The 20855-nt window shown below is 39.7% G+C and overlaps 3 protein-coding genes, 1 long non-coding RNA gene and 2 pseudogenes across 9 annotated transcripts in view; 2 read left to right on the forward strand and 4 right to left on the reverse strand.

Annotated features, from left to right (window-relative positions):
* The window catches only part of LOC103407091 (disease resistance protein RPV1-like), a 56130-nt gene extending 49346 nt beyond the window's left edge, over nucleotides 1–6784 (reverse strand). The window contains exons 1-3 of one of the 2 annotated variants that reach the window (XM_070821043.1): nucleotides 6496–6784; nucleotides 6165–6245; nucleotides 5977–6035 (exon numbers count right to left, since the gene is read on the reverse strand). In XM_070821043.1, the coding sequence (XP_070677144.1) occupies nucleotides 5977–6035; nucleotides 6165–6202 (97 nt within the window). In that variant the 5' untranslated portion in view covers nucleotides 6203–6245; nucleotides 6496–6784. Of the gene's footprint in view, nucleotides 1–5976; nucleotides 6036–6164; nucleotides 6246–6481 lie in introns of both variants that reach the window. The other variant, XM_070821044.1, reaches the window with a different exon arrangement.
* Nucleotides 1–20855, reverse strand: part of LOC103426662 (chloride channel protein CLC-e-like) — a 59146-nt pseudogene that overhangs the window by 19394 nt on the left and 18897 nt on the right.
* Nucleotides 1–20855, forward strand: part of LOC139195723 (uncharacterized) — a 51300-nt gene that overhangs the window by 761 nt on the left and 29684 nt on the right. The window contains exons 2-4 of one of the 5 annotated variants that reach the window (XR_011580563.1): nucleotides 495–666; nucleotides 754–986; nucleotides 1824–2999. The exons of 1 other annotated variant lie outside the window; for it this stretch is intronic. Coding sequence is in view for 1 of the 4 variants with exons in the window: in XM_070821056.1 (XP_070677157.1) it covers nucleotides 495–666; nucleotides 754–875 (294 nt within the window). In the remaining 3 variants the exon portion in view is untranslated. Of the gene's footprint in view, nucleotides 1–489; nucleotides 667–753; nucleotides 1434–1823; nucleotides 3000–20855 lie in introns of those variants that run through there. 3 more of the 5 variants (XR_011580564.1, XM_070821056.1, XR_011580565.1) reach the window with 3 other exon arrangements.
* Nucleotides 1602–4122, reverse strand: LOC139195719 (disease resistance protein RPV1-like). The gene is made up of 3 exons (XM_070821051.1): nucleotides 3983–4122; nucleotides 3297–3573; nucleotides 1602–3204 (listed from the first exon to the last, which is right to left on the reverse strand). Exon 3 carries the CDS (start codon nucleotides 3103–3105, stop codon nucleotides 1768–1770), a length of 1338 nt encoding a protein of 445 aa, XP_070677152.1. The 5' UTR covers nucleotides 3106–3204; nucleotides 3297–3573; nucleotides 3983–4122; the 3' UTR covers nucleotides 1602–1767.
* On the reverse strand, nucleotides 3920–5624 carry LOC139195720 (disease resistance protein Roq1-like; annotated as a pseudogene).
* LOC139195730 (uncharacterized) lies at nucleotides 5742–6521 on the forward strand. Its single transcript, XR_011580581.1, has 2 exons — nucleotides 5742–5930; nucleotides 6300–6521. It is a non-coding gene; the product is annotated as an uncharacterized lncRNA (long non-coding RNA).

A 20855-nucleotide genomic window follows, 5' to 3' on the forward strand; every position in this document is an offset into this window, starting at 1 on the left:
ATATGACCCAAGGATTGATCGAGCATTGTTTATTACATTAGAATTGTGCAGTAGTGAAAACCTGAAGCATAAGATGACTATGGAGTAGTTAGGATTGTCGCATACAGGGGAAATGTTCTTGGGTTAGGATCATATCGACAAATGGGTTCTTGAAGCTGTATACTTGTTTTGCTGAAGGAATTTCCGTATAAAATGATAAGCAGGGGCATATTATGTTAAATATTGATTATATGAATGCACTTTCTCATTAGCTTGAATTGCTGAACCTAACAGGCCCAAACAAGCATATTTTTCTGCGAGATGCTTTGCTGCTGGATGTTCATTCGTTGCATGATGTGTTCGTATTTTGATGTAAAAAATTACATATGCCATAGATATTTTGTAGATATAAAATTTAATTTGTGATTGGGAGTAATCTTTTGCTGGCCAATTGACATATGAACATCCATAAATATATACTATTAAATTGAGTCATGTCTAAATGTGCAGTCTAGATTGATAGAATGACTACCCATCATGCCACATTATATTTGATGGAGCGGTTTAGGGAGGGACACCCTCTTCCAGCAGTGCTAACAAGCAATGTTATGTTTGATTTATCCAATATTTTTCAACCTGCAAATAATTACTCCAATGCTGGCAATGTAGCCTGGAGACCGGCTTCTGGTATTCATCCATAAAACAAATCACTTTTATATTTTGAAACATATCTTTCTTTGATGGAGAATAGTTTCTTATTTTTCACTTTAAAAGGCTTTCAACAACAGCAACTGATGCCTGGTCTTGGTGCTCGGCACATGGCACCCCCAGCTGGAGGAAGGCCACCGAAGACAGTTGCTCCTTCTCATGCCGAGGAAAAGCAGCAGGCCAATTAGCAGAAACCCAGAGCACCAGAATTGGAGAAACATCTTGTAGATCAACTGAGTACAGGGGAGGTTAACTCACAGAACTCAAAGTTCAAAGAAGCAACTGAAGCTGATAGAAAGGTACTTAGAACTTTATGTTTCCCCAATTTTCTCATCTTGAGCAGCAAAGTTATGTGTGCATGTTACTTCCTGATAAGTGTCAAATCATAACAAATATCTTAGAGACTTGGGGAAAGAAATCTTGGATGCTAGAGAGAAAAGTGAATATTTCCGGGTCAAAATGCAGTTCAGCCATCGAACTTGTAATGTATCTTTTGTATTTCATTTCTTTGTGTATGCATCTCGCTTTTTCTTCATTCTTTTCTTCCTTTAGCTTGTAGTGCGACGTATTATTTTTCTCCTTAATTTTGGAATGTTCCTAGTCCTATTGAAGCAAAGAGCCCTATAGTTTTATCGTTGTTACAAATTCGATGATTGTATTATAGAAACTAGGGCTGTGCCTTTCTTTTTTCAGCCTTAATTTGGTGTAATTTTTTACCCTCTCTAATAAAATTTGTTTCGCTGATCTTTGTTTGGTGCAAACAAGAACACTGAGTTTTCCGGTGTTAGTCCAATGGGGCCATTCATATTTTTTGCTCATTGCAGTTCAGCCATTGAACAATCGCATATTTTGGTCGTGTTGAATGTTCAAACTATCGCGCTTGGTTGTGAGATTTTTACTTTGCCCTAGCGTGGTGTGTTAATTAATGTCTGTGTATGATATAAAGGTAAATTAAATCAAGTTTCAAAGATAACAAATAGGCTATTATACACTTGTCCATAACTAGTGCTTTATAATGTATAAAGCATAAACAATACCAAAATAATAAAAGCCTTGCCTTGTTGTTGTCTTATTTCTTGGTCAGACCATTGAGATTTTTACTTTGCCTTGCCAAAAAGCTTGTTTGATACTTGCAGGTATTTCCAATATACCGCTGAAGCTGAGTTCTAGCTGTTCTAAAGAGAGAAAACCGACAGAGCTAGAAGGCAATTTTTTAAGTCTCCAACAGTGATTAAAGCTGAGACGTTTAAGATTGGTTAAACTGCAGATACTTGTTGGGACATCCTTAAGTTGATAGCAGTCACTAAGGTTTAAATCTTGAAGCCTATTTAGATTTCCAATAGACGAAGGAAGCATTTCGACAGCTGTCTTGCACAAACTAAGATACACCAAATGTTCCATTGGCTTCAAGATTTCAGGGAATTTGGAAAATCTAGAGCACCTGGTGAGATCAAGACTCTCAAGATATTTCAACTTACAGATTGATGAGGGTAGCTCTGTAACTGCTGTATCAATTAAACTTAGGGACTTCAAATGTTCCATTGGCTTCAAGATTTCAGGGAATTTGGAAAATCTAGAGCACTTGGTGAGATCAAGACTCTCAAGATATTTCAACTCACAGATTGATGAGGGTAGCTCTTTAACTGCTGTTTGAATTAAACTTAGGGACTTCAAATGTTCCATTGGCTTCAAGATTTCAGGGAATTTCGAAAAGCTAGAGCAATTGGTGAGATCAAGACTCTCAAGATTTTTCAACTCACAGATTGATGCAGGTAGCTCTGTAACTGTTGTTTGAATTAAACTTAAGGACTTCAAATGTTCCATTGGCTTCAAGATTTCAGGGAATTTGGAAAATCTAGAGCACTTGGTGAGATCAAGACTCTCAAGATTTTTCAACTCACAGATTGATGAGGGTAGCTCTTTAACTGCTGTTTGAATTAAACTTAAGGACTTCAAATGTTCCATTGGCTTCAAGATTTCAGGGAATTTGGAAAATCTAGAGCACCTGGTGAGATCAAGACTCTCAAGATTTTTCAACTCACAGATTGATGAGGGTAGCTCTTTAACTGCTGTTTGAATTAAACTCAAGGACTTAAAATGTTCCATTGGCTTCAAGATTTCAGGGAATTTGGAAAAGCTAGAGCAATTTGTGAGATCAAGATTTTTCAACTTACACCTGCTGCTTGGAAGTTTCTTAAGGTCTTTGCATTCTCTTAAATTCAAGTAAGAAATATTTTCGTTAGACCAAACTGATTCAGGCAACTCCTTTATACCACTGCATTCTAAATTTAAGTATTGAATATTTCCTGGCATCTCTGGAAGATACTTGAGACTCCTGCAACCTCCAAGATCAAGATGAGTAAGCTTGTCAAGATGTTGAAAATACGAAGGAATTTCAACCAAACTTCCACAGCCCATGAGATCTATTTTCACAATTTTTAGACACACAGAGAGATTTGGAACTTCAGTTAGATTTGAACAGCCCCCCAGATCAATCACTAGTAAGTTGACAAGTATCTACAACAAATTAAATAGAAATATAAAGAATTAATATAATTTCTACACTTGATTATATAAAAGAATTAAAATAGGCATATAATATAATATACCTGCTCTTCTTTCCAAAGCTCCTTCTCAACTGTGCTATATGGTATATGAAGCTCAACTACATTTTCCGGAGAAAAAGTTTGGTAAAGAATCCAGTGGATATCCCGACCACTCAAGATAACAAAGAGAATCGGGAAGGTCTAAAGAAGTGGTCAATTTGTAGCAACCATTCACAATTAGCATTATTAGGTTAGACATCTTTTTGAAGTCTGCACGTTTCAATGGTCGCACTTGAAGATTATTCCAATCAACCTCTATAGCTTCAACATTTGGGGTTTCCTGAGAATAAGAAGAAAGTTTAAATGTGAATATAAACATATTAAAATGAAATGCACATTTGGAACAAAGAGTATTTGCGATGGTAATCATGTACAAGTGTCTTAGTCTAGTCAAATATCCAACATAATTGTATCCTCCTCTACTTGTCTAAATAAACAAACATTTGTTCATATTGCAAACACTTCCTAACACAATAAATATTCAATCGAATTCATCTTTTAACAATCTCACTTCTTTATTATAAATTAGTTTTACTTTGTTCTGTTATCATCTCAAGTTTGTAATTTTTATTTTCTAAAAAAAAGAAAAGAAAAAAATTGAATGCATTTGGCTCTTACTGTGTTACTCAATACACGATAGACATCCTCATCATTGAACAACCTACTCTGTTTACCGGGATCTTTTATACCTTGTTCTTGAACAATTTTCCTTCCCATTTCTTGAAGTAAATCGTGCATCTCTATGGTTTCCCTTCCCATTTCTTGTTGCAAATCGTCCATCTCTATGGTTTCCATTTCTGAATCAATTGATATGAGAGACATCTCAATGAGAATTCTAATTCCAGATGTCGCAAAGAATCCACGAACATCTAACATTCGTTTCACCTCAACCAGACTTCCCTTTATGAAAACATGCTATATCCAGAAATATCTCCTTTTCATTTTCTCTCAATCTATCATAACTTATTCTCAACACTTTCTGAATATCTTCACTGGGAAATCGTTTCAATTTCTTGAATTCATCTTCCCATTCTTCTTTGCTCTTGCAACTGAAGAACAAGGACCCCAGAACTGTTAGAGCTAAAGGAACGCCTTTGGCATAAGCCACCGCCTTTTCTGCCAACTCCTTATAATCTGTTCTACGAGTACTTTTATCCTTGAAAGCACGCGAATAGAAGAGCTGAAGAGCGTCATCCGATTTTAATACCTCAACCTCGTAGATATTATCCTCTTCAACAGTTTTCCCAAGTGTGCCCCTATCTCTAGTTGTGATGATGATTCTACTTCCACTGCCATACCGGAGATGATCGCCAGCTAAACGTTCCATTAGGAATGAATCACTCACGTCATCTAGAAAAATGAGGACCTTTGTACGACTGAGCCTTTCTTGAAAAGTTGATCCTACGGGCAAAAAAACTTCTTCCTTTAATATCTCCTTAAAAAGTGTTTTTTCCAAGTGATCTAGTCCACCTGCTTCTTCTGAGTTCTCCTTAACATTCTTAAGAAAACAAGAAGCTTTGAATTTAGAAGAGTGTCTGCGAAATACAGCCTCGGCAAGGGTGGTCTTGCCAATACCACCCATGCCCCAAATACCTATAGTGATGCAAGCGTCCGGTAAATGAATGCCTAACAGCGATTCAATCTGCTCGATGCGGCTTTCAATTCCAACAAAACCCTTTAAATCGCAGGATGATTCGCGACACATTTTGGCCCAAATATGATCGACAACTTTCTGAATTAGATTTGCCTCCGTCCTGGTGTATAGACGTATATGATTAGGTAGAAAAACAATAATTAGTCTTAAATACGCTTTACCAAATCTTAGCACAAATCAAACTGTCACAAGTTTAAAGAAAATTTATAACTTTAGACAAGTTAAAGAATGAGTTAGTTACCCGGATTTGTTTGAACAATCAAACCCAGATAGATTGGCTGCAGTCGTCAAAGCATCCCTCCACTTGTGCACCTTGTTGATACTGTTGTCGAAACGTTTTTCAAGTTGAGCAAATGCATCCGCATAACTCCCGTGCTGTTTTCGTACATCAGATGGATTGATGTCGTAGAATACGGGTATAACTATCTGGCCATCTCTCTTGTTGCATTTGAGTATATGCACGAGTTCATCTAAACACCATGTGGAAGAAGCATAGTTTTGTGAGAAAATGATCACCAAAATCGTGGATTTCTCGATTGCCTGTAGAAGGGCAGGTCCGATTTCTGGTAATACCAAGGCGGGTGTCCTCGCCTCTGAAACTGACAAAACACATCATACTTTTCTCGACGTGGGGGCTTATCAGCAGCAGATGATGAAGAAGAAGCAATGTCCATAACCTCTGGACAGCAAAAAGATGTAGTTGCAGAGAGCTTAATTGTTAATTAGAGAGAAATAATACTACCACGTTGCACCGAATTAAGAGGATGCAAGCGGGGGGAGAGAGAGAGAGATTAGTTCAGAATTTACTTGAATTGGCTTTTGACTACATGCACAAAATTTCAAAGGCTCGAAATCAACGAGTGAGAGATACGAAAGTGGAAAATGGGGCACATGATAGGACCTATTATCTTTAAAAACTCTATAATTTAAAGAAAGATATTCATATATTTGCAATCTTAATATGAACAACGTCATCTCAGCATGTAAAGCAACTAGTATTTGAAAACCATAAAATGAATAAGTGTAAACCTTTTCTCCTTGCTTTGCTCCCCTCACAATCAGTATCATCATCGTCACCTGATCGATTCCTGCAAATCAAGTTTTGGTTATGTTTCATACAGTCGAAAAACAAAAATCAGATTATGCATATACCAAAAAACACCACACAAAAAGGAAGAGCCCTATGTGAAAAAGGACGCAAAAAATCAACTTGAGACCTCTTTCTTCTGTTCTCTTCCTTGTTTTCTTTTTCCATTTGCTCTCTCTTTCAATCTTTTGTACTGAAGCTTTTTCAGAACCTGTGTTAAGAGAACCGTTTAATCCATGCGTCAAAAGGAAGACAATTGATAAAGATGCAAACAAAACAAAGTGACATCCGGTGACAGGTCACCAGCCAAGAAATTAACAGCAGACATAACAAAAATTAATTAGCAAATTAAATGCAGCATAACATAACACCTAAACTTATTAATTAAAAAGAAATGACAAAAAATACAGAAAGAGCCTTAAACAGTATCAATAAACGGTGACTAATCTCTGACAAGTTACCAATTTGACGAGGGCTTATTTGCTTTCTCCAGCTTCAAAATAATATCCAAAACAATTACTTTTTTGCATCATCAGCATCAGCAAGAGCAGCAGTGGATGAAGAAGAAGAAGAGGACATATCCATAACCTCTAGTTTCCAGATCCAGGAAGTAGTAGTTGCAGAGAGATTAATTGTGAATAGAGAGAAAGAGAGAGAGACTGGTTCAGAATAAAGCGAGCGAGAGAGAGGGGGAGAGAGGGAGACTAGTTCAGAATTTACTTAGAATTGGCTTTTGACTAGATGCACAAAGTTCCAAAGGCTATTCAGGAAAAGCAAGGAGTATAAAAAGGGCGCACATGGGATGGAGCCCTCCCTTTACGCGTTTTGCGTACACGGTTTCGAAATTCAAGAAATTTCCAAGGCACTTTCGTTGATAATTTTGAAACAAAAAAAATGCATTTCACACTACAAAATCGTGGAGAGTAGAATGAAACTCTCTATAGTTTCTTTGAGTCCAAAAATGATAAAGAGTCGGGACTTGCTACTGATTATCCCCATTAAAAATAAAAGTATATAGTTGTTCATCAATAGATTTTGAATAAGATTTGGTATCTGACTTTTCAAGCACAGGTGACAAATCAAGTCATTGGACTATTAATAAAAAATCATTAAGTCTTAGAGTCATTTAGTTTGATATCAGCATAATGTATTACACAATCATTAAAACTATCAATCTCACGACCATGTTATGATAAGAATCAAACTAAACAGGTCTTAATAGTTATTCATTAATAATCAATGGGCTAGTTTGCCACTTTTATTTCTAAAGCTATCGAGAGGTCATAAGAGAGTCCATAACTCCGCCTGAAATTATGTGTCTTGTCCCAAGTAAGCGAGTCATGATCCACCATCTCTCTTTATCTATCTAGGCACTGAACTAAGTAAAAGACAGACAGAGGTAGAAATTGGGAATGAAAAGCAAGCAAGGGAGGAGAGAGTAGTTGCCGCTAAGACTAGATCAGTTTGAGTTAAGCAATTGTACTAGTTGACCTGACTTACACAAAGGTTACAAAAGTTCTATATGCTCCAGACAATCCAACGGAGATGTCGAATAAAAAAAACAGACAAATGAAATTACCCAACTCAAGAACCTTACTTTTCCTGTATAAAAATGCAAGGCATTCACACATATGAAGAAAGACAAAATAAGGGCACACCAACATCAGTTCATAACTTTCATTACAGCTGACAAGTCACAACTCACCAGTCATCCCTTACACGCTTTATGTACAAAGGTTTTTTTTCCATCTTACTATATTCAGATTTAGAGGTCGCACTTGGTATGATGGCAAGTGTCTTCGTCCATGAGCGGTAGGTCTCGGGTTCGAGACTTGGGAGCAGCCTCTCTATAAATTGGGGTAAGGCTAGCCGACATTCACCTCTCCCAGACCCTGCGTAAAGCGGGAGCCTTGTGCACTGGATACGACCTTTTACTATATTCATATTTGATCAGCAAGTCATCCAATGAAATTTAATCTTGACAAAGACAACTAACCTACACCTGGTGAGTCACCGTAGCACTCAGTAACGTACCAAAATGTACACAACTTTTCAATTAAAGATAAAAGAAAACTAAAATATGTATAGCCCTTTGATAAAAAGTATATGTATATGTATATTATATATATATATATGTGTGTGTGTGTGTGTGTGTGTAGGTGTATGATATATAGGAAGTCAATCAACAATTGATGAGCCCGATAAAACGCTCTCTTTGTTGGCGAAATGTTTTGAAGTTGAGAAGACCTCATCGGTGAAGTTCATAAGATAGCATTAATGCAAAGGTTTGTGACCGTTATTAAAAGATCTAAGACAAATACATATGTTGTTATTGGTTGCGATAGAGGTGGGTATTATTGAGCCTCTAAAACTTCACTTGATGAAAGAAAGAGAAACTCAAGATCTCGGCTCATAAATTGTCCATTCGAAGTCAGGAGGAGTAAAAAGAAACGTGAATAATTTTGGAAGCTAGAGATAAAAAGTTTGTTACTTAACCATGAACTTTTGAATGACATGTGTGGACATCCTTCTATTGGAGTTTAACGATAAGCCTGAAAAGTTGCATCTTACTCAAAAAGAGGATACCAAAATGCAACTTTGTGAATTTCTTGATACTTCTCTTCCCTCAATTCTTGAACCTAATGTTAAATCTCACAAAGGTCATCCGGTAGGGTCCAAAAATAAAAAAGAATCAAGCTTTACAAAGTGTAGTCCTTTAAAATTTGAAATAGTGTTTCGATAAAAAAAAATTGAAATAATGGAGAAGGCTTAGAAACGTGCTCTACATATATGTCATTATTTATTGATTTGTCTTTTAATATAGTCATGATTATTTATATATATACGTATAACTTAATGTTTATTATTTATAAGTGTTAGCAGCATAATGATTTGCCAAATAAACTTTTTATTAATTACGCCCACCCTATTGTCTTATTTTTCCACCCCATTTTATTTTTTCACCCACCAAAAATGTTAAAAGAAGAAAACACTCTTTTCTCATCCACCATCATTCCTAAAATACCCTAATGTGATTTCAACCCCTGACACCCCTACTCCGCTGCAGTGCCCCTCCAACTCCCGCACCAACTCCCAACACCCAACTCAGGTCCCCCAACCATCGGAACACCACCATGGCAGCAAAACTGCCTCACCACCCATCTTCTTGTTCCTTGCATAGTCTAGATATTTTATTTTTCCTATGAATTTCAAGAATTGCATATTGCAATGGAAGTCAATGAGTGGGTTATGTATTTACAGTTTTAGAAAGAGAGAAGAAATTTTTTCTTTTACAGAGATTGTGAACTAACATCAGGAAATGGGCAATCCGGCAATGTGCAGTGGGCATAAAGAAATTGGCAATTTGCAGTACATTTTTGTTTTGGTCCTTACATGTCATTTTACAAGAGGGTAAAATTGACATTAAAATTTATAATAAAATATGGATGAAGAAATAAGACAATAAGGTGGATTTATCAGCACTCTTATATATACAGTGTTCTCCCTTATTTGCCCTCGCACTTTAACGCTAATTCCGATTGTGTCCCTGCTGTATATTTTTTTAGGGTAAAAGACTGTTTACTACCCTCATGTTTCATGGTTTTCAACATTTAGTACATCAAGTTTTTTTCGTCTCAGAGTCATACCTAAAGTGTAAATTTTGGGACAGTCTCATACATCCATTAGTCAAACTGTTAAATCTGCTGTTAATTGTGACGTGGCGCCCATGTGGACAATAACTGGGCGCCACGTGTCAGCCACATTTTTTTTTCCTTCTTTCTTCTTCTTCCTCCTTCTTCCTCCTTCTTCCTTCCCCTTCTTCTTCTTCTTCTTCTTCTTCTTCCTCCAAATCTGGGGAAGTTTTTTTTTTCTCCTTCTTCTTTCTCCTTCCTCCTTCTTCCTTCTTCCTTCCTCTTCTTCTTCTTCTTCTTCCTTCTTCTTCTTCTTCTTCTTATTCTTCGACTGCAACTTTTTTTTTCTTCTTCTTTCTTCTTCTTCCTCCTTCTTCCTTCCCCTTCTCCTTCTTCTTCTTCTTCTTCTTCTTCTTCTTCATCTTCTTCCTCCGAATCTACCCAGATTCGGCTTTTTTTTCCCTTTCTTCTTCTTCTTCTTCTTCTTCCTCCTACTGCAACTTTTTTTTTTATTCTTCTTTCTCCTTCTTCCTCCTTCTTCCTTCTTTTTCTCCTTCTTCCTTCCTCCTTCTTCCTTCCCCTTCTTCTCCTTCTTCCTTCTTCCTTTTTCTTCATCTTCCTCAAAAAAAAAAAAAAAAACCTTCATCTTCCCCAGATTTGGAGGAAGAAGAAGGAAGAAGGAAGAAGGGGAAGGGGGAAGGAAGAAGGAGAAGAAGAAGGAGAAGAAGAAGGAAGAAGAAAAAAAATAAAAACCGAATATGGGCAGATTCGGAGGAAGAAGAAGAAGAAGAGGAAGGAAGAAGGAGGAAGGAGAAGGTAGAAGGAAGAAGGAAAAAAAAAAAAAGAAACTTCCCCAAATTCGGAGGAAGAAGAAGGAGAAGGAGAATGGAGAAGGAAGAAGAAGGAAGAAGGAGAAGAAGGGGAAGGAAGAAAGAATAAGGAAGAAGGAGAAGAAGGGGAAGGAAGAAAGAGGAAGGAAGAAGGAGAAGGAAGAAGAAAAAAGAAAGAAGAAAAAAAAAGAAAAAAAAAACGTGGCTGACACGTGGCGCCCAGTCATTGTCCACATGGGCGCCACGTCACAATTAACGGCACATTTAACAGTTTGACTAACGGATGTATGAGACTGTCCTAAAATTTACACTTTAGGTATGACTCTGAGACGAAAAAAATTTGATGTACTAAATGTTGAAAACCACGAAACATAAGGGTAGTAAACAGTCTTTTTCCTCTAGCTCGATGCTCTCCGCCAGATGGTCTCTGGCTTCTCTCATTCTCTCTCTAAAATACCCACCCTCTAAAACTCCTTTTCACCTCTCCTCATCCGAGCCACTTTCTCTATCTAGATTCTAGAACTCACTTGCCACTGCCTTCTCTCTGATGGTTCAATAGGCCGGCGACGACTTCTACGATTTCGGCGATGGCCAGTCTCGAGTTTGGTCTTAACCAACTCCTCATAAGCTCAGGCACATTCTACACCTATTGCATCTGAAGATCTGCCTCAAATTTACGATTTTCAGTTCAAATCCCAACTGCTGCGTTTTCCGACGAATTTACAGAGGCGGTGAGCTTAATTCCGGCCAGGTTCTGTCAAATTAGGTAGTGATAGGCCACTCGAGGCTTGAACCAGAGGAGGAGATGAGTAGTTGTTTTCATGGAAGGAATAGAGCAGCAGCAGCGGAGGAGGAGTATGCAGAGGCAAACGTGGAGGAGTTGTTGGGGGTCATCAATGAGAAATGTACTGTTCCAACTAACACATAACCATTTGTTAATTGAACCGCTGATACGACAGGCTTTGTTTTTGAATTTCAATTTGTTGATTATTGCAGGACGATAGGTAGAGAGTGGCACTTTTCTTCATCAGTTGCATTCCAAGCATTGCTCATTTGGGAGAGGTATAGACTCTATATACTAAGGCATCGTTTGGCAGCTCGGACTGTACTGACTATTTCTGTCGGATAAGATAAATAGCCACCGGATAATACTGACTAAATTAGTCGGGCGTTTGGTGCAGTATCGGACTAATGACCGTATTATTTATACTGTGTTTGGTATTGAACCGGATAGGACAAAGGAAAAAAAATTTGATAAATCTTTGTTTGTTTGTTGAACTTTTCTCATATTTATACCTATTGAAAACCACACAAATCTTCAAACAACAACAACAACAACAACAAAGCCTTTTCCCACTAAGTGAGGTCGGCTATATGAATCCTAGAATGTCATTGTGCTCGGTTTTGTGTCATGTCCTCCGTTAGATCCAAGTACTCTAAGTCTTTTCTTAGGGTCTCTTCCAAAGTTTTCCTAGGTCTTCCTCTACCCCTTCAGCCCTGAACCTCTATCCCGTAGTCACATCTTCGAACCGGAGCGTCAGTAGGTCTTCTTTGCACATGTCCAAACCACCGTAATCGATTTTCTCTCATCTTTCCTTCAATTTCGGCTACTCCTACTTTACCTCAGATATCTTCATTCCTAATCTTATCCTTTCTCGTGTGCCCACACATCCAGGACTTTGGTACAACAGAAAGTATTAAGTTTGTGATCTTCGCTAGATTGCTCCGATCATTAGTGTGGATAAGTATGTAAATGGATAGAGACAGGAAAGCAAACACACGATGTACGTGGTTCACCCAGATTGGCTACGTCCACGGAATAGAGGAGTTCTCATTAATTGTGAAGGGTTTACACAAGTATATAGGTTCAAGTTCTCCTTTAGTGAGTACAAGTGAATGATTTAGTACAAATGACATTAGGAAATATTGTGGGAGAATGATCTCGTAATCACGAAACTTCTAAGTACCGAAGTGTGGTATCGTCTTCACTTGCCTTATCTGTCTCATAGGTAGATGTGACATCTTCTCTGGAAGTACTCTTCCTCCATCCAGGGGTGGTATCTTTAACTGGTGGAGATGCACAAGGTAATGTATCAATTTCACTTGAAGCTTACTTGTAGTTTCAGGCTTGGTCAAGCGCGATACAAACCATGTAGTAGGAGTCCCCCAAGTCGCCGAGCTAGGGGATCTGCTGAAAGCGGTGACAGACAAGGTAAGCAATCAGAGCTCCAAGCAATCAGTCCCAGATCAGAAGTTTGATTTCGAGTTCCGGCTGATTGTTCTCATTCTCCCTATCTTGCAGGCAGCATGAAGGATAAAGAGAAGAAAAAGGAGAAAAGATAATATGAGATACTTTTGCTTTTGAAGAAGTAACTTTCCACAGGCTTATTCTTAAACTGGGCTGGAGGGTTTTCTGGTTTCCTCCAGAGTATAAGGCCAACTGAAGAATTTGAGGATCAAAACAAGTCCATCAAATCTAGAGTACGTTCGACCCTGCTGATATGGGATACTTTTGCTGTTGACAAAGTAGTGGATGTATCGGCACGTGTTCTGTTACGCTTGTCTCCACATGCTTCCTTGTATCCTTCTCACTTGCCCTATCTGTTCCTCAGACAGATGTGGTATCTTCTCTAGAAGCATAAGATGTTGAAGATGAGTACTCAAGAGCAATGCCAGGTTAGTAATCAGGTAAGGGGTTCCAGGCAGTCAGTTCCTGACTGGAAGCTTGATTCCAAGTGCTGACTGATTGCTCTATTTCTCCTTGTCTTGCAGGTAAGAACAAGGTCAAAGGAAAAGAAAGGGAAAAAGCATGATATGCGATACTCTTGCTTTTAACCCTGATGATATGAGATATTCTTTCTCTGTTGTAGCTTGTTTACAGAGGTATTATCGGGAGGGAAGAAAGCTGAGTATTTCGAGAGGCTTCGTTGGAAGTGCCCTCTCAGATATGAGGGAGGGTTGAGCATTTTTGCAGGTCTGCCTGTCCGTTGAGGATGGAGGTCGACATATATAGTTGTCTCCCTAACAACAAGTAGTAATGCTATTCCTTTACCCTGCTTGGTCATAGCACGGTAGTGGGAGCTGCCAGCTTCACGTGTTTTAACTCTGTCAAAGCACTTTGAAAAAGTGGTATGTGGTATTTGGAAAGCTGATGTTGCGTGTGAAGATTACAGACAAGCTTTATCCAATGAGATCTGGCTCTCAAAGTTGAGAAAGTGGTGCCTCTTTGGTTTTTGAACAAGCAATCCTGTCAGGGATCTGGCTCTCGAGATTCGGAGAACGGTGCCTCTTCGATTTTTGAGAAAGCAATCCTGATGGGAGTCTGGCTCTCGAGATTCGGAGAGCGGTGTCTCTTCGATTTTTGAGAAAGTAATCATGTTGGGAGTCTGGCTCTCGAGATGCGGAGGGCGGTGCCTCTTCGATTTTGGAGCAAGCAAATCTTGTTGGGAGTGTTTTCTCGAATGTGAGTAAAGGTTGGGCATGTTTGCTAGTCTACTTTGCCACGGAGCACAGAGGTTGACACACAGGGACTTTCCAATTATCCAGCAGTGGTGGTGTTCTTTTACCCTTATGGGTAATAATATGGTAGCTAGACCTTCAAAATTTATGTGTCCAAACTTTGTTAGTGCTGGTTCTTTGCTATTCTTTTACCCTTCTTGGTCATAGCGATGTAGTGGGAGCTGTAAGCTTCACGTGTCTAAACTTTGTCAGAGATCTTTGGCAAAGTTATCTGTGGTACCTATGAGCTAATGTTGCGTGTGGAAAGTGGATGATTAAACAGTAAGATTCACGTGCTTTCTACTTCACCAGAAATCTTCGACAGAATGCCCGTAATTTCTGCAACAAGGCTGAAAAAGCAGGTGCCTCTTCTATTTCTGAGATCGGCCCTCGTGGTCTCTGAGCAGCCCAACTTTTGAGAAAGCAAGCGCCTCTTCAATTTCTGAGATCGGCCCTCGTGGTCTCTGAGCAGCCCAGCTTTTGAGAAAGCAAACGCCTTTTCGATTTCTGGGCAGACGCCTCTTCGATTTCTGAAGCTCCGTCGAGTGCAGATTTTTATAGAGGCTGGCATTAAGTACCAAAGCACACTTAAATCTATAGAGGCTGACATTAAGTTCCAAAGCACATTTGAATCTCCACCAGTAGAAGCTCTCTTCTTGCACTTCTAAGATCTTGATTTGTCCAACCTCTTCTCTCTTCAACACCTTTGAAAATGTCTGGCTCTTCCGACCGTCGTTTTGACTTGAACCTTGTTGAAGAGGCAGCCACGCCTTCTCCAGACAACATATGGCGCCCATCCTTCTTATCCCCTACTGGTCCTCTTACCGTTGGGGATTCCGTGATGAAGAATGATATGACCGATGCGGTGGTGGCCAGGAACCTTTTCACTCCCAAAGATAACAACTACTTTCCAAACGGTCTGATGAGTTGGCTGTTAAGGATTCTCTGGCTCTCAGTGTTCAGTGTGCAGGTTCTGTGTCTAATATGGCCCAACGCCTATTTCCTCGAACCTGCCAAGTTGAATCATTGGCGGCTGAAGTGATGAGTCTCAAACAGAAGATTAGAGGGCTCAAGCATGAGAATAAACAGTTGCACCGGCTCACACATGACTATGCTACAAACATGAAGAGGAAGCTTGACCAGATGAAGGAATATGATGGTCAGATTTTACTTGATCATCAGAGGTTTGTGGGTTTGTTCCAAAGGCATTTATTGCCTTCGTCTTCTGGGGCTGTACCGCGTAATGAAGCTCCAAATGATCAACCTCTGATGCCTCCTCCTTCTAGGGTTCTGTCCAGTACTGAGGCTCCGAATGATCCCCCTCCGGTACCTTCTCTTTCTGGGGCTCTACCGACTGCTGAGACTTCTCCTAAGCAACCTTTGTGAATGCTCCCTCTTGTTTGTTTATTTTGACTCATGTATATGTACATATTTGTAACTTATCGGAGATATCAATAAATAAGCTTTGCTTCATTTCAACGTATTGTGTTAAATGTATGTTGAGGCTTTGTGAGTGGAGCATGTAGGTTGAGGTAGTGTTCCCTTCATTTCAAAATATTTTCCAGGAACATAAAAGAAGATACACAAAAAACAACTACAATCTTTGACAATTCTAAAGCAATCTCAAGTTTTGGATCCACTCCTTCCCAAAAGCAGCTTGTAAAACTTCACCCAACTTATCAACTGATTCAGAAAGCATTTCTTTAAAGTCACAGCAAGATCATTATCATTAGCAGCTCTCTTCATTGAAAACTTTGGTGAAATGATAACTAGGAAACTCAGCGGACAGAAGAAAACCACACCAGCTGATTAAAATTGCACCAACAGCAAGAAAAAACAGTAGCAGGAAGGATAAGAACAAGCAAAGAAACACAGTCAAACGAGTCAAGATAACATCTTCACTAGACGAAACCAGAACAATTCTATTCAACACCCAATCAACAGAGCAATACTTCAACATCTAATCAACATTTCTATTCAGTAAACCACAACTGCTAACGAAACCAAAACAAAGCAATACTTCAACACCCAACCAACAGAATGCCAGACCAAAAGGAAATCATAACAAAGCAATACTTCAACACCCAATCAAATAGGCACAAGAAGCACACTCCCACTCCCACTCTACCCAATCATAAGCAAGATATGCATTCCTCATTCTTCAAGTTCAATTAAAAATTAACACGAAATACTATCAAATTTCATACCTCTGAGCTACTAAGACAGAACAAATAGGCACATGAAGTACTTCACCTAAAAGCACTTAAATCGTAAGAAAGTTGGAGAAAAAACAGATTAACCGCACAACCCAGTTAGCTAAACCCAACAAAAATAAAAAAACGCATGCAGCCACACAAGTCCAACTATTGAAATATCAAAACATCACTGACAACCCATTTCTCTAAAAGCATCAGAAACTCAATGCCCAATTCACAAAACCCACCAAAATTTGATCCCGGTAGGTGCAAAATTAGAGAGAAAATAATAGCGAAGAGAAATTGGCTTACCGTCCGTATGGTTGCATTGCAGCTGCGAGACAACAAGTGAAATGGGAACTGCGCCAGAGACAACCAACAACAAACCCTAAATTCGACCCCAATAGCAAACCCTAAAATTAAAAAATTTAATTAAAACACAAAATTACATAATCAATTGCATAATTAGAGAGAATAATAACTAGCTTCAATCAATTCAAAGAAAATTGCAAGAAAAATAGGAGGGGGAAGAATAGAGGGAGGGGTGGAATCCCATAAGAAGAAAACTGAAAAGACGAACTGTGATTCAAACGAAGAAGAAGAATTTGAGAAGACAAACCTGGGATGAGAGCAAGAGTGCGTCTGGAGAGGAAGAGAGAGCGCCTGGAGTGGAAGAGTGCGTATGGAGAGGAAGCGAGAGCGCCTGGAGAGGAAGCGAGAGCGAGAGCGAGCGGAGAGGAAACGAGAGCCAGAGCCAAAGCGGAGAGGAATCGAGACGAGGCCGACTAAGTTATACCGTGAATATGGACGGTATAAGCAAGCGGGTGAACGCCGTGTAAAAAAGGTGGACCTGGATTATTTAATCCGGTGCCTATTTAATCTAAACGGCCATCAAACACCGTACACCGTATTATTAGTACTATCTGATGCCTTATACGGTGTGCCATCTTTTTATATTTCAATATACAAATACTTCCCAATGGAACCACAAAATTGGTAACAAACACCTTGACTGCTGCATGGCATACGAAACCAACTATGCTCATACATATTCATGGGTTTCTTATAAAACATTAAAGGAGAAATTAGGTTCACATCCTTCTTTTTGCTACTCCATTGATTAAAATCTTATTCATTTTCACTTTTTGATCAAGGTCCTTGGATATTAATAGCATCATTAATTATTTGAATAATAAAATATTTTTATTTTTAAATATATTCCCTTAGTGTTAAAAATGTTACAATTAGTATATTTATATTTATGGTTAAATTTTTTATCATATACTTTTATTTTTAGTTTGTACCTATTTTTAATTTGTACCAATTTTTTTTTTCATTTTTAATTTGTACCCATATATTAGTTTCTTTTTGTGCCCATATTTTTTAAAGTTTTATTTGTGTTTGTACCCATGTGTATATTGACATTGTATATTTAATCAATGATAGAAAAATTACATATGATATATTTATGTTTTTGTAGACATCGAAATTTCGGTAAATAAATGTTGACCGATAAATCAAAGTTTCAATGCTCATGTATTACATAAATTTTACACGTAGCGTGTGACTCAACGAAAATTGAAATGAGTTGGAAAAGTCATCAAATATGACACGTGTCAACACCTGGCAGAAACGACTTATTTCATCTGGGATATTATATTCAAAATTAGGCCTTGGAAAATTCTATAAATACAAGCCAATTTCATTCATTTGGGGAGGAATTCATATTACACCTTGAAGCTCTGAAGCTCTGAAACTCCGAAGCTCTCAAGCATCCAGGTTCCCGAAGAATCAAGAAAGCCTTCTTCATCATTCCTCATCCGTTCATCCCTAGATCAAGCCTCGACGACCCTTTGGATCAACAACATCAACGAATCCACACATCCAACCGTTCTTCAAGATCAAGCCCAAAAGCCCTTGAAGATCCATCCATCAACTGTTCATCAAGATCAAGCCCCAAAGGCCCTTGAAGATCCGTTCATCAACAGTTCTTCAAGATCAAGCCCAAAAGCCCTTGAAGATCCGTTCATCCATCAACCTTCAAGATCAAGCCCAAAGGGCCCCTTGAAGAAACTTCCAACCATTCATCCGAGATCAAGCCTCGACGGCCCTTGGATCAACATCACAATCCACAAATCAACACCTTACGGAGATCGAATCAGAGGATCAAATTAGAGAGAGGTTAACCATAAAAAATACAAATATTTGTTTGCGCACGTTATTCTTGTCTCTTTCGTTTTCAGGAATTTTCCGTGTTCACAAATTGGCACGCCCAGTGGGACAATCTCTACCTCTCATCTCTTTCTCCGTTCAAGGAAACCAAACACACTTCCAAAATTAATGGCATCAAGGAAGGCTCAAACTGCTCCCGCAACTGGTGTCACTTTGGGCATCACGACTCGAAGCATGGCAAGAGCTACTTCTGCCACCTCTTTCACCTCTGCATCAACTCCGCCAAGGGAACAAGAGCACCCAAGGCACGAGCCTTTGATCACCTTAGCCTCACTAAGGGCACCAAGGGGGGGAAGCCCAAGGAAATACTCTGAATCCATGCTCTTCGATGCCGATTCAAGCGGCAGTGCAGCCATGCAAGTCATGACCATTGAAGCAACTTCAATCGATGAGCAGCTGGCTCAGATGAATGAAGCAATCGCAAGGCTAACCCGAACTGTGGAAGAAAAAGACTTACAAATTGCAGCACTCGTCAATTGACTAGAGGCGTAGGACGGCGATAAACCCGACCCAGAGAATGATCCACTAAAGAGAAGAGATGACGAAGAAGATGAGCCTCAGGTGGAGAAAAACGATGCGAAGCCGGAGCCAGACCAAGCAGCGGCACTCATGGGATCTCTTTCTATCTAGCAGCTGTAAGAGATGATCACCAACACCATCAAGGCACAGTACGAAGGGAGCTCAAATACCTCCGGGTTGTACTCAAAGCCGTATTCAAAGAAGATCGACGCCTTAAGGATGCCGAGGGGTTATCAACCACCAAAGTTCATGCAATTTGATGGAAAGGGAAACCCGAAACAGCACGTTACCCACTTCGTTGAAACTTGCAACAACGCAGGAACCGAAGGGGATTACCTCGCCAAGCAGTTTGTGCGCTCGCTGAAAGGAAATGCCTTTGAGTGGTACATAGACCTAGAGCCTGAGTCCATCAACAGTTGGGAGCAGTTAGAGCGGGAATTCCTCAACCGCTTCTATAGCACCCGCCGCACTGTGAGCATGCTAGAGCTAACGAGCACAAAGCAGTGGAAGGACGAGCCAGTCATTGACTACATCAACAGCTGGCGCACTCTAAGCCTCGACTGTAAAGACAGGCTCTCGGAAACCTCTTCAATCGAGATGTGCATCCAAGGCATGCAATGGGGTTTGCAATACATCCTTCAAGGCATTAAACCACGGACCTTCGAGGAATTGGCCACTCGCGCCCATGACATGGAGTTGAGCATCGCCCATCATGGGAAGAAGGAACCGATCGCCAACTACAAAAACGACAAAGCTCTTGAGACAAAGGTGGAAAAGGCTGCATGGAAACCCACCAAGGAAGCGATGACGGTCAACACAGCTCCCGTCAAAATCTCCACACGAGGCAAGGCGATTCAAACCGAAGCTTTTCGTGATCAAGAGATGCGTAGACGCACTTTGAAGGAACTTGAGGAGAAGATTTATCCATTCCCCGACTCTGATGTGGTTGCCATGTTAGATGACTTGTTGGACAAGAAGGTGATCAGTTTGCCTGAGTGCAGACGGCCGGAAGAGATGAATCGCACTGATAGTCCAAGGTACTGTAGATTCCACCGCTTCATCAGTCATCCGACAGAAAAATGTTTCGTGCTGAAAGATCTCATCATGAAGCTGGCTCAGAAAGGAATCATCGAGCTAGATCTTGACGATGTGGTGAAGTCAAACTATACCACCTTCACTTCTGGCTCTTCCAACTCAAAGTTTTCACCTTAATCGCTGGGGGCATCCTCCAAGACAAGCAAAGTTGAAGGATGGACTCAAGTCACTCCTACGAAATTGCACAAGAAGCATACGTCTCATCCACAAGTCCGTCAATCGGAAAGGGGGCAAAGCAGTTCTTGTCAACCTTCAAAGCAACGTGAACGTGTTGAAAATGATGAAATTTCGACACATAAATCATCCATCCCCATCACGATGCGTGATTTCTTTCCTGAAGACTTCTTCAATCACTCCGTCAAGACTCCTTGCTATGAAAATTACGAGGAACAACTATCCCGGATCGTTTGACAAATTCAAAAAGCTCATTGTCCGCACGAGGCTAAACTGTAGGACGCGAAGCTCCTTGCCTGCACTAGCCTAAACTGCATGACACTAAGCTCCTTGCCTGCACGAGTTGAAATTGCAACACGGCACCAAATGCTCATTGTCTGCACGAGCTGAAACTGCAACACGGCACCAAATGCTCCTTGTCTGCACGAGTTGAAACTGCAAACGACACCAACGCTCTTTGCCTGCACGAGTTGAAACTGCAAACGGCACCACCAAAAGAAAATCCAAAAAAAAAAATATGTATTTGAACTACGTTTTGACTTGATCTCTTTCTTTGGAAGGGTACGTAGGCAGCTTGAATATTCAATTTCAAGTTCAGTCACATCAAAATAAAAAAAAAAAGTTTTATTAAATAGAGTCAATTTTA

Source organism: Malus domestica, chromosome 05 (assembly GCF_042453785.1).
Source record: "Malus domestica chromosome 05, GDT2T_hap1".
NCBI classification, from domain to species: domain Eukaryota; kingdom Viridiplantae; phylum Streptophyta; class Magnoliopsida; order Rosales; family Rosaceae; genus Malus; species Malus domestica.

Bases quoted from the DNA above. Each gene is read 5' to 3' on its own strand.
- LOC139195719 (XM_070821051.1), bottom strand. From the start codon at position 3,105: ATGGGCTGTGGAAGTTTGGTTGAAATTCCTTCGTATTTTCAACATCTT.